The following is a 20,999-nucleotide window of genomic DNA, read 5'->3' as shown; positions in this document are numbered from 1 at the left end:
CATCAGGGAGATAAATTTACTTCATGTTTTGGTGATCTGATTAATTTGGGATCTGTGTGCACAAACATTTGGATGTTATCCAATAGAAGTAATGAATTCTTAACTCACTTTTTAACGTTTTGTGTACCACAGGCTTTCATTAAAATATTAACTTGTCTTTTACTTTCCTTCTACTGAATAGATAAAGAAGGATTTTTAAATCCAAACTCACCTAATACAGTTTATCTGAATTATTTTTGGACTGTAATACGTCTTAAGATGGTTTAAAGCCAAGTTATTGAAGTAGTTCAGCCTCCAGACATCTGTGGTTGTAAAATGGATGCTCTCAAGCTGCTAATAAGACACGTTTTTTAGAGTGTTTCTCCCAGTGCTTTCATAATGGTTATCTTAGTTCTCTTATTTGAACTTCAAAGAAGAAATCACAGGATTACATTGCTAAATGCATGAAGTTTGAGTCTGAACTCGCTTATGCCACTGTGTGACAGTGCAATTCCCAGTGAGTTTTAGAGGAATGTATGTAGATTTTTAGAAGAAATGCAGATTTTAGGAGAATGCATGTTCCCACCCCAGTTCTAACTTTGAAAGTCAATAAAGCGGTTAGTATTGCAGCTCCAGCAATTTCACTCTAGGTGCTCAGACTTCACTTGAAATCTTCTTTAAGTGGATAATATTGAGGATGACCTTAATTGTGTAACTTATAAATTTGTAATCTTAATGAGCTCATTTTTCCAATCTTAAATTATAAAACCATCAAGTAAGAAAGCATTCACATTCCAACAGCTGTGTTTCTTGACTAGTTGCAGCCACATTTTCATTGTGGGGTTTTTTTTTTGCTTTAACATACAAAAAGTCTTCTCATCTCCCACTAAAATGGAAGGTCATTTATTCATTTGTTTTGCTAAGATACTAGTGTTACAATGTTTTGAACACCTACTAACTTCCTAGACACTGTATTTAAGCAAGAAACTTGTCACTTTAAAGAACAAAAGACCTTTGTACTCTATAGGATTTTACAAAACTCCTGGCAGTTGACTTCACAAAAAAAGTTTGACAAGAGCTAGAGGGAAATAGTGTTTCTTTCTCAGCAGTTTTAGGTATTAAACAAGCAGATTTCAGAAAAAGTCACACAGATCAGTGTGTTGTTCAGACATGACTTTCCAAATGTAGAATTAGTTGCTCGTTTCAGTAAGAAAACTCCAGGGCTACTGAACTGCCCTTGAAGATCAACTGAAATGAAAGTGTTTAAGAATGATAAATTTTTTTAGGAATTTAAGGCAAGACAGCTTCCTAGAAGTCTTGATTAAGGGAAAAAAAATTCTCAATAGAAATATCTGTGTTCTTCTGACACAAGCAGCACACTGGCCATCATGGTATTGGAGATAGTAATCCATGGAAATGGTGCTGGTGAGCCTGGGAATCCTTGGTCCAGTTCTGTGTGTGTGCTCATCCTTAAATTTATTTAAATCGAGTGGTGTAGTTGTACTACTAGGCAACAGTTTCTTTTACATAAAGCTTGGGGTACCTATAGTTTAACTTTTTTTTTTTTTTAATATATATTCCATTAACTGCAGAAGAAAAATTGAAACTGGATTTCTTTGCTCTTAGTCTACTAATGGTAATTTTCTCCTTCCTTCAACTATCATCTATTTCCAGTAACAAGTTGACTGTTTCCTTCTTTTTGTTAAAATGATGCTCAGTCTGTCATGCTCATTCAACAATCCGTTCCCTAAATATATAGATCAGCTGAAGCCACTGGAAAATAATTGTTTCCCCTTCCAAGTGTTCCAGCTGGGATGTCACCCTGGGACCAGAATCTACTGTTCTCAGAAAAGCACCCATAGAACAGTGTGTGCAGGACCAGAGCCACTTCATTTCTATCCTTGCTTTTCTGGCAGCATCCTCACCACATGCAATTCAGTCAATGTTTTGAGAATTGTATGTAGCAATAGGAATAAGAATTTGATTCATATATATTTTAGCTGTGATTAGGTCTCCAATTCTGATTAAAGCTTAGCTGGGAGTCTGTAAATAACGGACTTGGGAACTGTTGAAGCTGAAATGAGAAATAGGCCCTCTAATGACCATTTTAGTAGCAAATTTCATGTTAGTAGTTTAGACTGCAGATTTGTGTTCCTTGTAATTTTATAAGGGTAAAATATAAAAATATAAGTAGATTCTATGTGTGGGAGGAATTTCTGTGTCTTTTCTAGGAAGTAAAAATTTTCATAGATTAAAACCCTTCTACTTGAAGTATTTTTGAAGCCAACATATATATGTATATATATTTGTAAAAACCATAAACAAATACCACCACTTAAGACCTAGATGTTTAGTAAGTGAATGTGTCAGAACTTGAACTCGCTCTCTAGTAGTATATACAGACTTGTGCTTTTAGGAAAAGTATCACACTCTGCATCTGCAGTGGTTTGGGGGCATCTGGGTAGTTGGTTTTTTGGTTTGGTTTTTTTTGGGGGGTGGGTTGTGTTGGGTTTTGTTTTTTTTATCCTAGACAACGCACTTACATTCCATACTTACAGAGGCTACTGTAGCTAGATGTGAAGCCTTTATTTTATTTGGTCTTCTTCAGAGGAATTAGTGCAGATATTTCTCAGTTCTTTCTACCATTATTGGTAATAGAGATCCTATCCTTAGTTCATACTGAATTCCAAAGCCAGTATCAACTTTCAAAAAAAAATTACCTTGACAGACTGCCACGTTGGTGTAGGGGCAATTAATATATATGAACAATTGTTTAGACAATTTTGCACAGTAGTTTTGCAAAAAAGTAGTTTTGTGGTTTTGAAAATATATAGGCCCTGTATCTCATATGCATATACCTTGTAACATGTAAGTATACCCTGTATTGCACATCTGTTATGCAGAAAGATGTTCAAATTGAGTAGATTTTGAAAATGCCAGGACTGTGTGTAGCCCCAGACATTTCACAAGCTAACAGTCACTTGGACATGAAGTGCTTCTGGATGTATATAAAGGTCTTCAACTCTATAGAACGATTATTTATTTTTTTTAACCTCAGAACAAGAAATGACTGTTTCATTTTAATTTGAATGTTTGGAACTTTCTGTTTATTTTCAGTGTCACATAATAGCAGTAATTCAGATTTTAGCTTCTAAGAGAACAGTGTTCTTCGAGATAATGTAATGTATGTTACTAGCCAGTTGTCTTTGGTGCCTATGATCTCATTTTATCTCCATGTTAATAATGCCTTCAGTGTTAATGTAACAATGTGCTGGTAAAATGGTAGTGTTTAGGAAGGTATCCTGAAGCTACACAACTTTCCTTCTTCGACAGGGGAGTTATTAATATGAGTCATCTTTAATGACAGTTGACAGAAACCTTCTTGTCACATAGCAAATTGCCAAACCTTAGAACTCCAGTACACCGAAGAGCACTGAAATGAAAGTTCAGAATTGTTTCCAGATCCATAGTGATGCCAAACGTTTTCTAGGGGAGCTTATTCATGTGCTTACTTGTGAGATGAGTTGTGTGTGTAAATAATTATTTGCATGAAGTTCTTTTGGCTCTGAACTTTCTTAATTTTAATATGTAATACTCTGTTGCAGCTCTGTGGTGCAATTTTCTCCAGCAACGGTATTTGTCATTCAGCATCATGTTCGCAAATCCTCCGCTGCTGACTTGCTCTCTCTTGCAGATCAGCAGTGGCTTACTTCATTAATGTCACAGCTACTTTTTTCTGCTTTCCCAAGCATCTTGTTCATGTAAACCAAAGCACAGTTGAGATACCTGTGCTGCAGGGAATGTCTCTTTCCTTTCGTTACAAAGCTACCCATAAAACAAGAGAGACCAGACATGCAGATTGCTTCACAGAATGGAGGAGGAATATGGGGGCCGTTTCAGAGCGTTATTATTCTGCACAAGACCACAGCATGACACGGAGCAAGTGAGCGTGCGTGGCATATTTCTTCCTGACCTTTTACATGATTGTGTGGTGGGGCAAAAGTAACCAAATTCTGCTGGCAGAGTCTCTTTGCAGCTTTGAGTGTTTTCAGGCGTTTACAAATGTTACAAGTCAGGGGATGAGAGTTAACATCCCTCCTCAAATGAAAGCAAGTTTTTTGGAAAAAATGAAATCACTAGCAGATGTGAAAGGCAGGTGCCCATCTCATAACCTCAGTAAGAAGGCACTTGATATGGGAGAATATAAGAAAGGATATCCACTGAACCGAACATAATGCAATTCAGCCATAGGTTAAAGAAAGGTCATTTTCTTGCCTTGTTGGCTGGAAAGAGACAGCAGAGCCCTAACATATAATTGTGTTCTGTGACAGTAAAAGGAGCCTTTTGGAGCTTTGGGAAAGGAAAGTGACATTTCTCTTGCTCATGAAAGAAACACAGCTTCACATTAAATGTGTACTACAGTGCTTCCAATGTAAAGAGAATTAACATGAGCGGAATTGTTATCCACACAATGTCCCTGCGGAAGAATGATTCATCAAGACAACAGCACATTCTAATATTAAGGCAGGGATAATGATTTTAATTTTTTTTTTTTAAATGCAGCTAGTAAATATACATGTGTGTGTATGTACGTGTGTATAAAAGAGCCACATGTTTCAGTTTCAGTCTTCTCTTTCTCTTCGCAATGACTTTTCAGCTGAAGAAAGGGAGCTGAGCTATGTGGAGTCATTGCACAAGTGCTAAGGGGAATGTATTCTTGCCAAGTGCTTTGGTAGGGTGGTCATTGTGATAGTAATGTAATAGGTATATAAGGGCTTAAGTAGCTGAGAGTTTTGAGAACTTACTCCAAAAAATGAAGCATGGCATTGTTTCATTTCTCCTAACTTATGTACCCAAGGTACAGTTGTAGTCATTCTGGTCTCCCTTGGTAGTTGTTGGGGATACAGAGGCTGCTGATGTCTTTCTGAAGGTTCATCTTCCTTCCAGCAACTCAACAGGAGAGTAGGACCACATGATTTTTTAGACACCTCTGTTTAGTTTCTTCTTTAGTAGGAACAATCAGTTGCAGAAAACTTCCATCTACTTTTGAACTGAAATTGGTCATTGCAGAATACCAGTTTCCAAAAAATATGTCTGCTTCAATCCCTCTTGTATTCTTGAAAAGACTACTATTGATAGGGTGCCTAAATTAGGAGAAAGGACAGCCTCTCTACCAGAAGTACTTAAACTGAAACAATACGTGTGCGACAGGAATTGGTGCCTAACCCCTTATGGAGATAGTGGGGTTTTTATCCTGTCTAGAAGTGTTAGGTCCTACTGAGAAGGTGCTTTATGTAGTAATCATTTGCTAAGTACAGCCACTTGTTTCTAAGAAATATTCTTGAGTATAAAATATTATTTTCTAGCGAGATAAGGATTTTTAAAAATATATCAGAACTTGTATGTGCTTCAGTGCAGTTAGTAAAGTTCTTGGGTTTTTTCATAGGTAATCGAACAAATTCTCTGTCGGAATTTGTAAGGTATTTTTCTATCTACCTGTAAAGTTTTTCCTAGTATGGAATTGTACATTAGTATGGAACTAAATGACCAAGTCCTTTTTAAACATGCCTGAATCACCATGTCTTGTCTTCTCTCTTCCACCATGAGGAAAAGCATACATGAAAAGAAAATATTTAACTTACCTAAATTAGCTCTACCAATGGGGGGTAGAGGGGGAATATTTCAGTGTTTGAGTTTTAAAACAGGCAAGAATATTTCAGTTGTAATTTATGGCATTAGATTTGTTTAAATATAAAATCAGTGCTTGCTTGTTAGTGTATTTTTGCAGAAGAGATGCTACATTTTATGGCAATATTGCTCACAAAGATGTAGGCAAGATGCTTACTTTTAAAAACTGTCCATGATGCTAATAGGCAGAATATGTAAAAATGTGAATAATGCTTAAACAATTGAGGATATTATGACATGTTCTAAAGTCCGAATGAAAGAAGGCCCTAGCATAAAAGACTATTATTCCACAAACACACTTAGAGGCATGATTATATGGTTTTAGTCTGTTACATTTCCTTATGTAGGTGAGCCTTTAGACAGAAAGCTGGGGAATATTCCCCCTCTTCAGTGCCAGCACAACCCATCCTGTCTTTGTGGAGTGCTAACGAAAATGGTATCATCAATCTGAGAAAACAGTAAAGTTAGAGATAGAGAACTTACCTTAAATTAATTTCTGCCAAGAAGGCTCTCACAGACTGGTAAAAATGGATAGATGCATAATATACTTCCAGTTTGCACTACAGAAGACTCCTGGTACTTGCAGGAGAAATTTCTAGCAAACATCCATTACAAAGGATTCTCTATTGAAATGAGAACAAAGGTTCCACTAGAAAGATCTCTGAGGATTCAGATGTACCTTTTCATAGGTGACATGCTGATACAAGGCAGTTCTCGAGGGGTTGCATCAAGGCATAGATCAGCAGTAATTTCAACCCTGCAAGATCATAGCACTATCATGAACAGAAAGAAAATCAATCTGACACCAGCTCAAATAATAGCAGTTCTGGGAGTCACAGTATATAGTACAAGTCCATTGGGAGGGTCTGCTTGTCGGAACAATGGCACTTGAAGACACTGAATACTTTGACAGACATCAAAGCAAGAAGAAAAGGAACAGTAAGATCAGTTCTCAGGCATGATGGTGTCAGGCATGCAAATAGCAACCTGAGCGATACTTCAAATGAAGGTGAGGCAGGTGTTGGTCTTGTGGTCAGGCAGTAGTCAGGTCTTCTTGCAAAAAGTACTTCAAATGCTTAAAAGCTTTTTAAGTTTAAACTTAGTAGGTGATGTCAAAACTGCATAATAATTGATGGTATTTTTTCCCAGAGTTAGAAGAGCCAAAGTTAAAAACCCAAAGTATTTAGGAAAAGACTGAAAAGTTCGCTTTCTATGTGTAGTGAATAATGGTGGCTTCATAAAAGTTCTTACACAGTGCTGTGATAATTTGTTTGAATATCCATATACTTGCAAGAGATTAAACTATAGATCATAAGCCTACTATAAGTGAACCTGTACTGGAAATAAACAGGTTGCTAAATCAATGCTGCTCCTAGAAATCCTAGAAGTTGTAGCAAAAATAAATGTCATCAATCTAAATATGAACAAGCCATAGCAAAGCTGAGGAGTAGAGCACACTACAGAGATTCTGATAATATTTAAGATAACATGTCCCATTAGCAATATTCAGCTGGGTGTTGTGAGCATTTTGTTTCAGAGATATTTGTTAGGTGAGGAGTTTTGTTTTTGCAAGTGGAAAAGAAAATTGCTAAGATCTACCACAACATCTTGTGGGATCTTTCTTAGAGAGAAGAATGAAAACATAAGAATAATGCCAGGAAAATTCTCTTCTTGTAACTTTGTTCGCTGTGATGTCAACTGATCAAATCTTTTGTCTTACCAAGTGTGATTGTACTTAGATTTGCTCTTATGCTTTGATAGTCCATAAATACTCTGGTGAATAAGTCTAGTTTGTTCAATGAAGACTTCTTATGCTATTCTGTTTAGAAACAGGAAAAGTGCAAATGTAAACAAAATTATCAGCGGAATGTTTTTAAACACCGTAGGCAGGGCATCCTAGTATCAGTAACAATCTCATATTTGAACTGTTTTTCAGATGTTCTGTGGTACTGATGTGTTGTAAATTACTCTCATGTACTAACCTTACTGTGCCACAAAATTTAAATTGGTATCTCGAAAAATTAATAATATCTAAATGGAACATGTTATTTTTAATTTTTATAATCTGAGCAACTAAATTGGATTTTAAAAATTACATTGTTGCTAATTATGTCTTACTGGGTCTTCTTAATTAAGCACACAGTTGGGAAAGAGACATGGCAATAATTATCTCAATTTGATAGCTATACAATTTGCATTATCAACAAATAGCCAAAGAACAGTTCAGTTTTCTTGTCACATATAAACACATACAATACTTGTTCCATGATGTGTATTTTAAAACAGCATACCTTTCAGAGGATAATACTTACTTACTCCTAGATGAAATAAAGATTCCATTTTTCCTACCTGCATAAACATAAGCACATGTATGGCTCTCTATTGTATTATGTTGTTAGATAAATGATAGCATTTACATAGTGTATAGATTTAAAAAAACCACTGTGATATTGTTTACCTTTAGTTCAGAAGAGCCACAAGATTAAACTGTAATTTCATAGAATCTGGTGACTAAGTGAGGTCTCCTAATTTTAGGTTTTTACAATGCAAAATTCTGCTCTTGACACCAAAACAATAATCATAACAGTGGCGAGCAACCTGTGCTTCCATTGACAAACATTTTAACACTTCGTCTGGCTGTATTTAATACAAAGAAGTGCCTAATATATACTGGAAACATCCTGTACAATGGGAGGAAGCTTAGTTGTCCCAGGCATACTTGAATGTGAGGGGCAACATCCCTTTCTTCAATTCTATTATCTTTTTATAATGTCTTTTACTAAAAAGATACAGCTTTGACCATACTTCCTTCCTGGAGCCAAAAATGACTCCTGAGAGATCCATATAGGAATATTGATCCTGTAATCTCAACCTACGCTCTTATATAGGCCAAACTTCCTTTGCCTCTTTCCCTATATTGTCCCTGCCATACACTTAGGAATTAAGTTTCAAAGGCATTAAATGACATGCCCATGTGTTCTGTAACAAATCTGTAGATGTCAAGCACTTGGCTAGGTTTACTTAAGCCCAGACTTTTTCACATTCTCCAGGATTCCTAGCTGAAGTTTCAAGATGCTGGGATACCTTTCACAGTGTTCTCATTATTTGAAATTAAAACTTCACACCAGGAGTTATCCTGCAATATAATCGGGAAATGTGTTCCCGAAAGTACAGTTCGTTGGAAAGGCTTAGATTTCAGGAGATATTCTGAACCTGCCCAGGCTGTATCATCCTGAATCACAGATATACTTGGTCCCACAGCAGTAGAGTTTGATCTTTTGTCCTTGAACTGCCATTACCTATGCTCACTAACATAAAATTACGGGCTTCCAAAAGAAAACATTAGGGAGTTGTGTGATTTTTACAGTCAGTGGCAATTCTCCAAGTAAAGTGAAGGGCATGTTGGCCAAGAATTCTGTATCACAGTTGAGTAGCTGACATAACGTATGCTTTTTAGTTCACTTTCAGTCTTGCCATATGCCACAAAATACTTCAACAACCCTACTTTCTTTACAATTTTATTCTGCAAGTGTTTTCTCTCTGAGACTTTGGATAGAATGGGCAACACTTTGAATTACTTTGTTAACTAGAATTAAATTAAGACTTTGACTAATTTTAAATGAAGGCCATTAAATGTGAAAATGAACCTTATTCCACTTGAATCTTATCACAGTGACAGATATAAAAGTATGGGCAAGTGTAATCTATCCATAGGTTAAACTGGCACATCCTCTAGGGAGTGTGTTAAACCCATGGTATGTCCCTGAAAACTGTATTTTGCATTTATGTATCTCATTTTAGAAAGATATGTAAAACCCCATATTCTCACATTGTTTTCTTTTATCTGTATGTCTCTCTTTCTTGAGAGGGACTATGTAGACCCCTTGGAGGAATAACGCAATGTCTCAGTATTTCACAATCTCAATCATATACAAAGAAATACTGGGCACGTCGCACCTACTGATCCTTCATTATGTCATCTTTAGACATCTTCTGATCTGTTGATATTTTGTGATTCACAGAAAATGTTCATATCAATTTTGTTTGCTTATTGGTTTTTAAAAAATTCTGTTTCTTCAGTCAGCCTTCTAGGGATTGTTCTCAATTACTGTTTTTTGATTTTATTGTGATTTTTTTTTTTTTTTTTCCCGTGGAAAGTATTATCTGTTTCTGTCCTGCAGACTTAAGCAGACTTTTCATATTTCTTCACAGTGCTATCTAATTCCATGCATCATCTAGAAACATAATTTGTTCCTGCTTTACTGCTGGTCAACTGTTTCAGCTGATATCTTTCTCACTGCGTATAACTGTTCTGTAAAACAGAGAACTTTAAGGATGACATAAGGACTTCCTTTGTTTATAATATCTAAACAAATATTTGAGGGATATAGTTTTGAAGGTATGTACAAGGTCAGAATATTTTTCTGTTTGTTTGGGTTTTTTTTCCTTGGTATTGAATTTCTCAAAGGCTTAAGTCAAGAGAGTTTGCTTTGTTTTGCCTTTCATATTTTACAGTTTTGTATTTCAGAAAAGACTTGCAGAATAAAGGTTTTATTCTTTTTGCCTTCAGCAATCCACAGCTGAAATACCTGCTTAATAGTTCATTTTCAGAAACCAGTGGTCTGAAAAGGTAATAAGCAAATGGTAGCTTTCAGATAAGGGTATATGTTGAAAGAAAAGAAATATAGGAGAGAATTGAGCAAATGTGGAGGTGGGGTTTGTAGCTGACTGAATAGCCTCTGAGAAGGAAAAACAGAATTACAGGAGGGTGCCTTCTGAATTTAGGTTTTGAATATATGCAAACAAAGATTGTTTCCTGGTTATATTTTAGCATCATAACTGCAATTACATTTTAATTCTATGTAGTTTTGAATATCTGAGTATTGGACATAATGTTTAGTCAAGGCCAAAACTGTTTACAGTTCATGTTTTCACTCTTGCATATTTCCAAAAGACCCTGTTCAGCTACGTGATCCTCATTATCATCCATATCCTGACCTCTCTAAATCTGGCCCCATAACTGGGTATGCCCCTAGTGATTTGATGGGGTTGATGGTGGGTAATCAGTATGGAAATTTGCTCATTAGATGGGCACCCTGTCAGAGCAGGCTGATAAGAATTTATACAAAGCACTATTAATGTAACGTGATCTCTGTGGCATCGCTCCATTTGAGTACAATATAAAGGCATACAGTGAGTTTTCTTATAAAATACCTATTGATTAGTATGTGCACTGCAAACAGCCTCATCACAGGCTTTCTCATAAGCCACAGTGATCCTGTTACTGTGCTTCAGAGCAAGTAGGATTCTGATCTGAGCAGAACATGGAAGTTAGGTTGGTGCAAGAGGGTTTTGATGCAAGTGAAATATGAAAATAGTTTCTAATAACACGTTCAACGTATGATTTATGCAACTTTCTAAATGCATTAAAAATATAAATCTAAATACATTATATATGTTAGTTCCATTGCTTAAAAGGTGATGTTTTCCCATCTAATAAAGCTTTTTGACTTTTTTGAATTTGCAAAAGTGTTTCATTGTGAATTTAAATGATTAGGTGTGTTTTCTTCTACAAATCTGACTGTAAACTGTGTATGATATCTGGTTTAAAGTATGATTGAGAATTACTTGCTATACAGTGCCTAAATGTATATTTTGTATATTTATATGTTTACATGTATAACAAACATAATTATTTGGGGGGGGGTAAATATTTTGTGAAAGCTTTCAGTGACAGAACAGTGATGGAAAGGTCAAATAAGTGCTATTCTTTTTGAGGAGGAGAGCATTAAGACACTTAGACAAAGGTCACTTACAGGAACTGTAAGCCTTTATGAGACTTTATCATTTTGTTGACAAGGTCAACTTGATATTGATTGGCTGGATGTTTTGTTTAGTTACTTGAAGGCGAGTTATTTGAAGAAATCTGTGTAAACATCCAGGCAATATTCTTTATACTCCTGCCCTATTCCAGTATTTTGAGTTGCTTATTGTATTGTCTTTTTCCAAACAAAATATGAAATAAGGTTAAAGTATTTGATTGACAGTTGTATAAATTCAAGTTATCATAACGTACCATCATTCATTAAATTGAACTGAATCTCTTACTGTAAAAAAGCTTGAAGATTTGATCGTGTTTTTTTATCATGTGTTCCTGATTCATAAAAGCATTTTTTGATAAAATATTTTATGAAGTATTTTTCCAGTTTTTGCAAATGATTTATCCCTGCTTTTGTATCAGGCCAGGTAGCTGTGGGTTTATGAGACATTAATGCCTTAAGCAAAAATAAAGGAAGCACAAGTTTAGTCTGTGTGTGAAAGGAGTCAAAGTTTACTGTGATGTTTGCGGCCGGCTCTGGTGCTGTATCTCCAGCCCTTATGTGAGCCATTAGTGCCACTGTGGCACTAATGCTAAGATGGCTTTGGTAAAATTGGGTTGGGGTGGGAAGGGAAGAGTTAGCCAGTGAGCTGAAGATTTTCTTCCTTCAGGTGGTCAATGAGTAGGCAACTCGGGATCTGTCTGCCTTACATCTGTATCTGCATCCTTCCCTAATAAAGGGTGTAAAATTTCACGTTAGGTCTTCCTGGCCTTGTGCAGCATGCACTGAAGATGGCGAGTATTACAGCCTGGTGCTTGCGTGGTTTGGTGGGTGGTGGTGTGCTGAGGAGAGTTGAGCTGTGGCTTCATACACGTGTGCCAGGCCCTTGCACCCCTGCAGCTGGAAATGTGGTCATGCATGGCAATGGCAGGAGGTACTGGTGCTAAGGTAGTGATATTAATAAATCCGTTGTGGTTTTAATCATTCTTAATAATAATAATAAATATTAATAATAAAGTTACAGCTTTTAAGGGGTGAGTTCATGGAGCTTTTATATTAATTTAGATTTGAGAAAATGCAGATCTTTACACATGAGAAGATAGCACATACAAAAGTAACACAGTGAAAGAGAAGACCTGCAATATGTAATGAATCTAATATTAGTTGCTTACATGGAATGATTTGGTCGTCTGCTGCCTTGGTTTACATCATTAAATATACTTCTGATAAAAACTGTTCTCACAAAAAGTGAAGACTTTGTTAAACCTTGTTTTAAAAGAATAAAAATTAATCTTTAAATAGTTTGTTTTCTGCTGCCTAAGTTTTACAAGTTTCTGTGAATCCTTATAAATTTTTGTTACTTGTTTAAAAATAAAAAGTCACCATTGAAACCTCACACAAAATAGATGTGCAGCAAGGTTATTTTTTAGGAGGAAGTTCTGTGTTGTTTTGTTTTTGGTTTTTTTCTGTGAGCCAAGGTGCGAAAGTATACTACTGACTTTTCCAATAATGAGCTAAATTTGTTGGGTTCATTGTTTTGCGCTTTTAAAAGCAGGGTGCACTTCGTGTGTCTGAAGCTGCTTGCACTTGTTGCCTTCGTGGCAAGATTTATTTCTTGTCTACTTCACCTTCTTAATTTCTTCTCGTTCTCCTCTGGCTTCTGTAGCATCATCTCCATTTGTTCTGTCAGACAGGATATATCGGACGGCTTTTTCCTGTCAGTAACCATTTCCACAGAGTCACCAGGCAATCTTTTAAGCCAACCTTCTGCTTATAAGTCACAGCACCTTTGTTCTGTTGCAGATCAGACTATTAAAGCAATTCATAAAATAAGTACTGAACTTCTCTAGGCAATAATAGGCAATGTTGGCAAATAGCTGTAAATTATTTAGTCAAATAGCTTTTGAGAAGCAAATAGTGCTTAGTAGTAACTTGTCTACAGAAGCATCTTAACACCAACTTGATATAGTGCAATCAATCCAGAGTGCAAAAACTTGTGTTCGTTGCTGAGCCCCATGACACACTTGTCAGCTGGCCTTTGTCTCTGGCAGACTTGGCAGCTCTTTAGTTTGTCTTTCTAGTTCTCTGTCTCTTGAAGACTTCTTTTTATTGACTTGGGCGCTTTCAAGCCCACTTTGTTGAGTAGGAGATGTAAACTGCTTTTTTTTTTTTTTTAATGCTGGAGCTCTTCATCCAGGTGCTATTTGTTTCTGAAGAGCTATTCCATCTCAGGTTAAATGACTAGAGTAAACTCCCCGAGATTTTGTGTTTCAGGCAAAGACATGTCTTTAACCTCTTTCTCCAGATACTGTCCTGGAACGTGGGGTAGGGAAGGCATGCACTCCACAGTGTTAGTTCTGCTGTAGTGGTCCATCTCCCTTCATGAATTTTCTTCTTCTATGACTATGTTAGAAGCCTTATTCCCTCTTGATGCCCTGCGCAGTATTTTCCACTCTTGCTCAGGGAGCTGCTTCTTTCAAAAGTGCTGGGAGTACACACAAGCAGGAGATAGTTTGCTGTGCTGGGACACAGTGCCAGTTTTTTTCCTCAAAAATTCAGACAATTTCAGAAGTTAAACTCATCTCTGTAGCCCTCTAATAAGTGCTTTGTGTGGGGTTTTTTTATATTTACTTTTTGTATGTTTTCACTTTTTCTGCAGTTGCATTTGGAGATTCATATTGTACACTCACAGCCGGCAATGTACAGGGTTAAAAGTCCTTGTTGCAGATGGGAATGGGCTGATAGTAAACCGAGTATTAAACATACTTCCCTCTGCTGCTGACTTTAAATCATTACAAAGCTGTGAGGAATTACTTCTTAATGAAGCAAAATCTCTTTTTAACTTCTGTGGTTTTGGACTTCTAGCAGTAATATTTACAGCCACCTTTTTTGTTACTTTTTTTTTTTTTTTTCTAGGTTAATAGCATCTGTTAATCCAAACCCAAAAAAACCCAACCCAAAACAAAACCCAAATTTATTGTAACAGAGCTCTCTGTTTGTCATCCATGCTGCTGTAAAAGGTGTGTCATAATCCTTACTTTTTCATGACAGTGTTTGCCTGTAAATTAGGGATGGAAACAGCTTCACGAAGACAAGGTCACAGGACAAGTGCACTTGTTGCATGTGCAGCTGCAACCCACTTGATTTTAATGATACTGGATTTGAAGATCATTTTAAATATGTACAAAACTGCAAGCTGCAGTTCAGAAGGTTTCGTTGAGGATCAGTATAGCCCCCATATTGGTATGAGCTTAGACAGGAGATGCAGAGGAAGAAGGGGCTTGTACTACAGTGTGGAAGCTTCCTGCTGAAATGTCCACACAGTCTAAAAGGATGATGCCTGGTTTTGAACCATCGTATGCTCTCACAGAATAATAGTGTGGTGTATTTTTGTTTTTACTAACATGGTGGTTTTCTAAAGTATGAATTCTCTTATTCTTGATTTGAAGTGTAATTTAATTTACAGCAAAGTACTTCAAAAGAGTGAACTTTTCTGTTTTCTAGGCTTTACATTTTAAAAGATACAAAATGTTATTTTCCCTTAAGATGAACATGCATCCCTTTAGAGAAATAGTAACTGTTCTGTCTTAGCTTTAATACCAAATATAAGGTTTTGTAACATATTTTGTGCATAAGGTACAGTTATTGCTTGGTCTAATGGGATAATGGCTTAAGATTTGGTTTTATTCTTTTTTTTTTCAAGTTGCTGTTATTGTAATTATATTTTTAACAAGTAAACCAGTAAAAAAATACATGTTCATATCCCTTCCTGAATTATAGTGACATAAATACAATTTAATTGGTTTATGTCAACTAAAACCAAAATTGTGCCTTTGTGAGCTAAATTTCTATATGCTATCTGAAATAGATTATTGTGGTTTTTTTTCCAGGACTATTTCCTTAAGGAGTTCCAGTTGCTTGTTTTCATGACTTTGAGCCTATTTAATCAGAGATGGAGCAGATGGACTGCAAACCCTACCAGCCACTGTCAAAAGTTAAACATGAAGTGGATCTAACTTACACAAGTTCTTCAGATGAAAGTGAAGATGGAGGAAAGCAAAGGCAATCTTATGACTCAAGAGAGACTCTGAATGAATATAGCCAAGAACTAAGACTTAATTATAACAGTCATAGCAGGAAAAGAAAAACCATTGACCAGTCCACACAAGGTAAATCATTTATTTTATCTGCTATTTATGGTTATTACTTTCCGATTACTTAGTATGAAATAATATCACGTTGTCAGCAGACAAGCAAACATTTTGTTTTCAAAGGCTCTTAGTGACAACCCACTTTTTACCTATTTTTAACTATACCATAATATCAGAAATTTAGGAAACATTTTTCTGAAATAAAATTGCTTTACTAGAATGATGGACTGATGGGGATTCTGGACAGCATGACATGATAGCTATAGATAAGTATTTATTTAGTAGTAGCTACTCTTACTAATGTTGACTAATTATTTACTATCTTTGCATATTTTGTGTGCATTTTGGTATAAAATTAGTGTTGAGGTTGTAGGCTATCTGCATGTGGTTACAAAGCCTATGAATGAATTGAAATGCAACAGTTCTCTTAAAATTTCTAATCGTATAAATAACCAAGTTATTCAAAAACTCAAGGTAATTAGTGAGAAAAAAGCCAAAAGCTAAGTTTCTTTTTTAGCATTTTTCATGATATGGACAGAAGCCTAGGACAAATATTTGACAGTTTATAATGGTGGAGCTAAGGTTAGGAAAAGCTACTGTTTGGTTAGAGATAAAACCTGAAGACTAAGACTAAAGAAATGGAAGGAAATGAGCAGTTTATTGCAGCATTCCCTGATAGACTGCTGCTTGTGGAAACCCACGTGCTGCATTTAACACAGTTTGTACAGACAAGAGGCTTATCTGTTGCCTTTAGCTCTGTCACAAATTCAGGCAGGATGATGAGGCAGGAAGAATATTTTTAGGAATCGGAGAGCGTGTCAGAAGCAGTGAGTCCTATTCCCTTAAAGGTGACAACAGCAGGGTTCCAGGGGCATTGACTCCCTGCTCTTCGAGGAAGTGGTTAAATTGGTCCATTACAGTGTGGTCAGTACTTCTCAGCTAAAAATTGTGGTACTTATTTAAAAAAAAACAAACAAAACAAAACCACGAAAAAACCCCAACAAACCCCCCCCCCACACAAAGCAACTCAATCCCTTGTCACTCACTCAGAAAAACCTTCTCCAATTTTCTGAAAGTTTCCTTTTTTACAAGAAAATACAAAATAAGCTTTTTGAAGCTGGAAAATGTTCTCCTCTGTGATGTGTAAATTAATGCAAAAATTCAAATAGCTGTACTACTTAACTCTTACAGCCTTTTTGTTTTTACTGCAGATATTCTGAATCAGGTTACTTTCATGATACTAGTGTTGTCTGAAAGTACCTATAATTAATGGGAGAAATAATACCTAGCTGCCAGAGATAGCCTCAATCCATGTACATATGTTCCCTGCAAAGAGTTACAAAACTGCAATATTGGGAAAGAAAAAGTCACAAATACAGAGTTCAACAAAGTATTGTATAGAAAACTTGACTTACCTGTTTGATTCTTTATAAATTACTTGATCTTGAACATGTTACGAGAGTTTGGTTAACTAAGATGTGGTTATATTGCTGTAACTGGAGATGATATAAATGTACTTGTAGATCTACTTAAAGCACTACCTCATTGCTGATAACTGTGGCTATGAAACCATAACCTCTGCATGGAGCTGGGCCTCTGAAGAGCTCCCTGTTTGCAGAGCTTTGCTGCTATTGGTATTCACATTAGCAGTAGCCTCACTAGCTTGGACACATTTAAAAGGATTTCAATCGCTCTATTGTAGGCATAAGAAACCAGCCTGTGTATCATGTGTTGAATTTATTCTTCCAGAACAGTGCCTCTGAAAGCAATCGCATTAATAATTTTGGAGAAATAGTCAAATTAGTGTGCCTTTCTGCCAGAAGTTGTCAGGCATGAATTTACCTCACTTACTCAGGACTGGCCTGTTAGAAATCAGATTTATGCCTGTGCAGACGAACAAGTATTTTAGTCATATGTTGTAAGATGATTTTCTTGAAAACTTATGCACCAAGATTTTTCCATTTAAATAGATTTTTATGAGATACTGTATGAATTTGCAGGTCTTCTATTTTATAAGCATTGGTATTTTTCTTCTTGGAAGCAATACAGTCTTGTACTGCTTCAAACTGCAGTATAAGGCTTGATGTCCATGTTCACAGAAAATCACTTCGGCCTCTATATTAGTTTGTCAATACGCAGGACAGCTCTTAAATATTCTAGGTCAGTATATTATTATGTAAAATATACCGCTTGCTTTATTGTGTTATTGAACATAAAAGTGTTTATAAAAACACATACATGCGTACTGGTTTATGAGAACGGAGTTGAAGTTTGGCTTGAAGATTGTATTAGAAATCATAGTTTTCTTCTGTGACAAATTCAGTTTGGTATAACTGAGTAATTGCACTACTAAGTACATCTGTTTGGCTTCCTGGGAATTCATCTTTCTAGTGATTTAAATCATAGAGTTTTCCTCTGCCACAAGTTGAGCCTAAATGTTTGTCCTGGTAAGCAACACAGATTTAAAATATAAAACTGGTTGACCTCGAATTCAAGAGCGAAAAAGTTTGTAAATCTTGAGTGTAAAATTTCAGACTTCAGCCAGAATTTGATTTCATTACAGTTCTAATGCCTTATTTTCAAAAGGACACCAGATTTCACAGTATGGGGCCTAGGAGTTGGAGACTTCTTGGTGATTCTTGGTAGTTGTTGATTCAATACCAGAAAGAAATCAGGTTCACTTTGGATGCTGAATCTGGCACAAAGCCATAAAACTGTAGATGGAATTTCTTTTAAATCTGTTCTTTTCTAAAATTCTTTGCCAGAATATTTACAAAAGCTTTTCTCCTATTTGACACGTTTTTGGAATGTAAAAAAAACCCCAAAAGAAATCAAAACCACAAACCCTACAGCGCCCGTTTTCAAAGAGGATTGTTCTGCAAGGACAGCACTGTACCATGCCATTGCTTAAGACTATTGCATAAATTCTACATATTAAAGGGGCAGCCATAGTTGTAACCCCACGTAGTGACGTAATATTCTTCTCGAGCTACTAGCTACAACTGAAATAGTGCCCTGTACTTCATGTGTGATGAAGTAGTAGACTGCACAGTGAGGATAAAATCCATTCTTCATCCAAGAGGAAAGGTGTGAGAGTAGATGAGAAGACAGACGCACAGTAACAGTTGTGAATGAAGTGATAATGATGAAGGGTGAGATAACAATCAAACAAGCTCTAATGATGGCATGTGAGAAGAAAATTGGTTTTGGAATAAAAGAGTTAATAAGGAGAGACTGATAACAGGAACAGGTGTAGGGATATCTGTACTGATCTAGTGTTATGAAAAGAGTGACCAGTTTAGATGTTTATGGAAACTGGAAGAATTTGCGTTGGCTACTTAAGCATGGTACATTATATAAATTAGCCTAGGCAGTCATCTGAACTTAGTAAATAGCTTCAGAGGAAAATGTGATTTATTGCTCAAAATATTGATATATCTCAGCAATTTCTGTGAAGTTTTTTGTTATGAGCAGTTTGACAATTTCATCTTTACTATCAATACTGAGGATTTATTTCTATGAAAAGTTTAAATTGAAATCTGATATTACGTAAAATCATTACGTGTGGGTATTTGTGTTTGCTTATATAGACAATCTGTATAAACCAGAACTCCACATGGCATGAACTCAAAGGAAACATTTTCAGAATTCTCAGATATATCCTACAGATTAAATAGCACTGTTAGTATTTTGTAAAAATCTTTTTGTGTCAAAGCTTTGTTTGAAAAGCTATGTGATCTTGCAAATTACAATTGGTTTAAAGATAGAAAACAATACCCAAATATGGAATACTTAACTGCTTCAATATTTTTGTACTCCTTACAATTGTATATCAAATCTTATTCTTCAAAGAGGAGTGATTTATTGGTTGGTTTCTAACATCTTATAGATAGGAATATGAAAGAAATTTTTTTAAAAAAATCAGTAAGTACAGAATTAATCTACTGATTAAGCAATGATTTCTAGGTGTTATTCTTGAGGTCTAGTACTGATATCCCTCATGGAGAGTCCAGTGTAAGATAAATTATGTCACTGGAATTATTTAGGTCAGAAACTTGTAGTTATCTGACAATTCCAGATTTAACAAATAACACCACAGACTGTTTTAAGCTGAGCTAAGTTTTAAGTTTTACTGACCAAACAACTCAATGTGAGCAGGTACAAAACTCTCCTGACAGAGTGGCATTGACTCCTGAAGAGCCAGTGCTAATTGCACAATGTGTACATCTTAAAATGCTTTCTCTTAGTCACTGGAATGTACAAACTCCTGTTTATCTGAAGATATGTAAATCTGCAATATCTCATCCTGGCAAGAAGATCTTAAGTAAATTCCTGGCAGTCCCCATATCATATAGTTTGGCGATATTGGCAAACATAGTAAATTAATTCTTGGAAGTACTGGTAAACAGTGTTTTGTACTTGAAGGAGATGGGGTAGAATTGGCAGAAGTTGACAGAAATGTTGTTCTTGCTAGGAAGCTCATTGATGGACCTGGCTGCAAGGAAAAAAGTTCTTGTACTTGTGCCATACATAGATTACACTTCTAGTTTATTTGTGACATGTTTACATCATTAGAACTGTTTTCTTCCACAGTTTACTCTGTTTCCACCCAAATATGAAAGGAGCTGTGCTCTACAAATACTGGCAGTACAAAAAAGCTTTATGGCTTTTAGGTTAATTATAGATTTGTAGAAAACACCAGTTTAGAGGAATGAATTCCTGATAGGATAAGCATCTGGGATTGAGTCATTGGCATAGTAAAGTTTATTGATCATTAACAATATGAGCATATGGCAGTAAATTTCTGGTTAGACAAACGTGTATTTCCTGGCAAGTTAAATATATTGAACTGCATTATGGGCAAGGCAAACTGGAGTTATTCCTAACAGAAGCATCCAACAGCAAATCTGGTAGATCTGTGTGAAAAGATCAGCATTACTAGTATTAGAGGAAATTACGTTTTAAAGTGCTTCACAAAGAATTGACCTTTTCTGCTTTTAGCCCAAGAAGCAAGGAGAATTTTTTTGTATGACAGGAGCTGCAGATTGGCTTTGTAGTGAAGGTATATAAAATTATCTTCAGGAGCAGTAGGTAGACAGATGCAGCTAAATGTTCCAAATCTTCCTTGAATGAATTTCATTGGCTTCATGAAGAGGCCTGGGTCACACTGTGAGAAAGCTGAGCTCTTCAGCCCAGGGCCACTTCTGTTTCATCCTTGATTTTATTTATTTATTTTTTTTTTTTAGTTTAGTGCTGTTGCCATTCCATTCTCATTTCTGCTCTCTGTTACATTCTAGCAATGGTCATGATACATAGGCAATAGAAATGATCCAGTGCTGAAAAGCACTTTATTTCCCTAGAA

General features: G+C 35.9%; 1 protein-coding gene across 4 annotated transcripts in view; it reads left to right on the top strand.

Annotated features, from left to right (window-relative positions):
• Positions 1-20,999, top strand: part of TENM1 (teneurin transmembrane protein 1) — a 346,951-nt gene that overhangs the window by 77,473 nt on the left and 248,479 nt on the right. For all 4 annotated transcript variants that reach the window (XM_074915503.1, XM_074915501.1, XM_074915502.1 and 1 more), the window contains exon 2: positions 15,377-15,655. In XM_074915503.1, coding sequence (XP_074771604.1) covers positions 15,439-15,655 — 217 coding nt within the window. In that variant the 5' untranslated portion in view covers positions 15,377-15,438. The remainder of the gene's footprint in view (positions 1-15,376; positions 15,656-20,999) is intronic.

The sequence above is a fragment of the Athene noctua genome, chromosome 11 (assembly GCF_965140245.1).
Source record: "Athene noctua chromosome 11, bAthNoc1.hap1.1, whole genome shotgun sequence".
NCBI lineage: Eukaryota > Metazoa > Chordata > Aves > Strigiformes > Strigidae > Athene > Athene noctua.
This window is presented reverse-complemented; position numbering and strand designations above follow the sequence as displayed.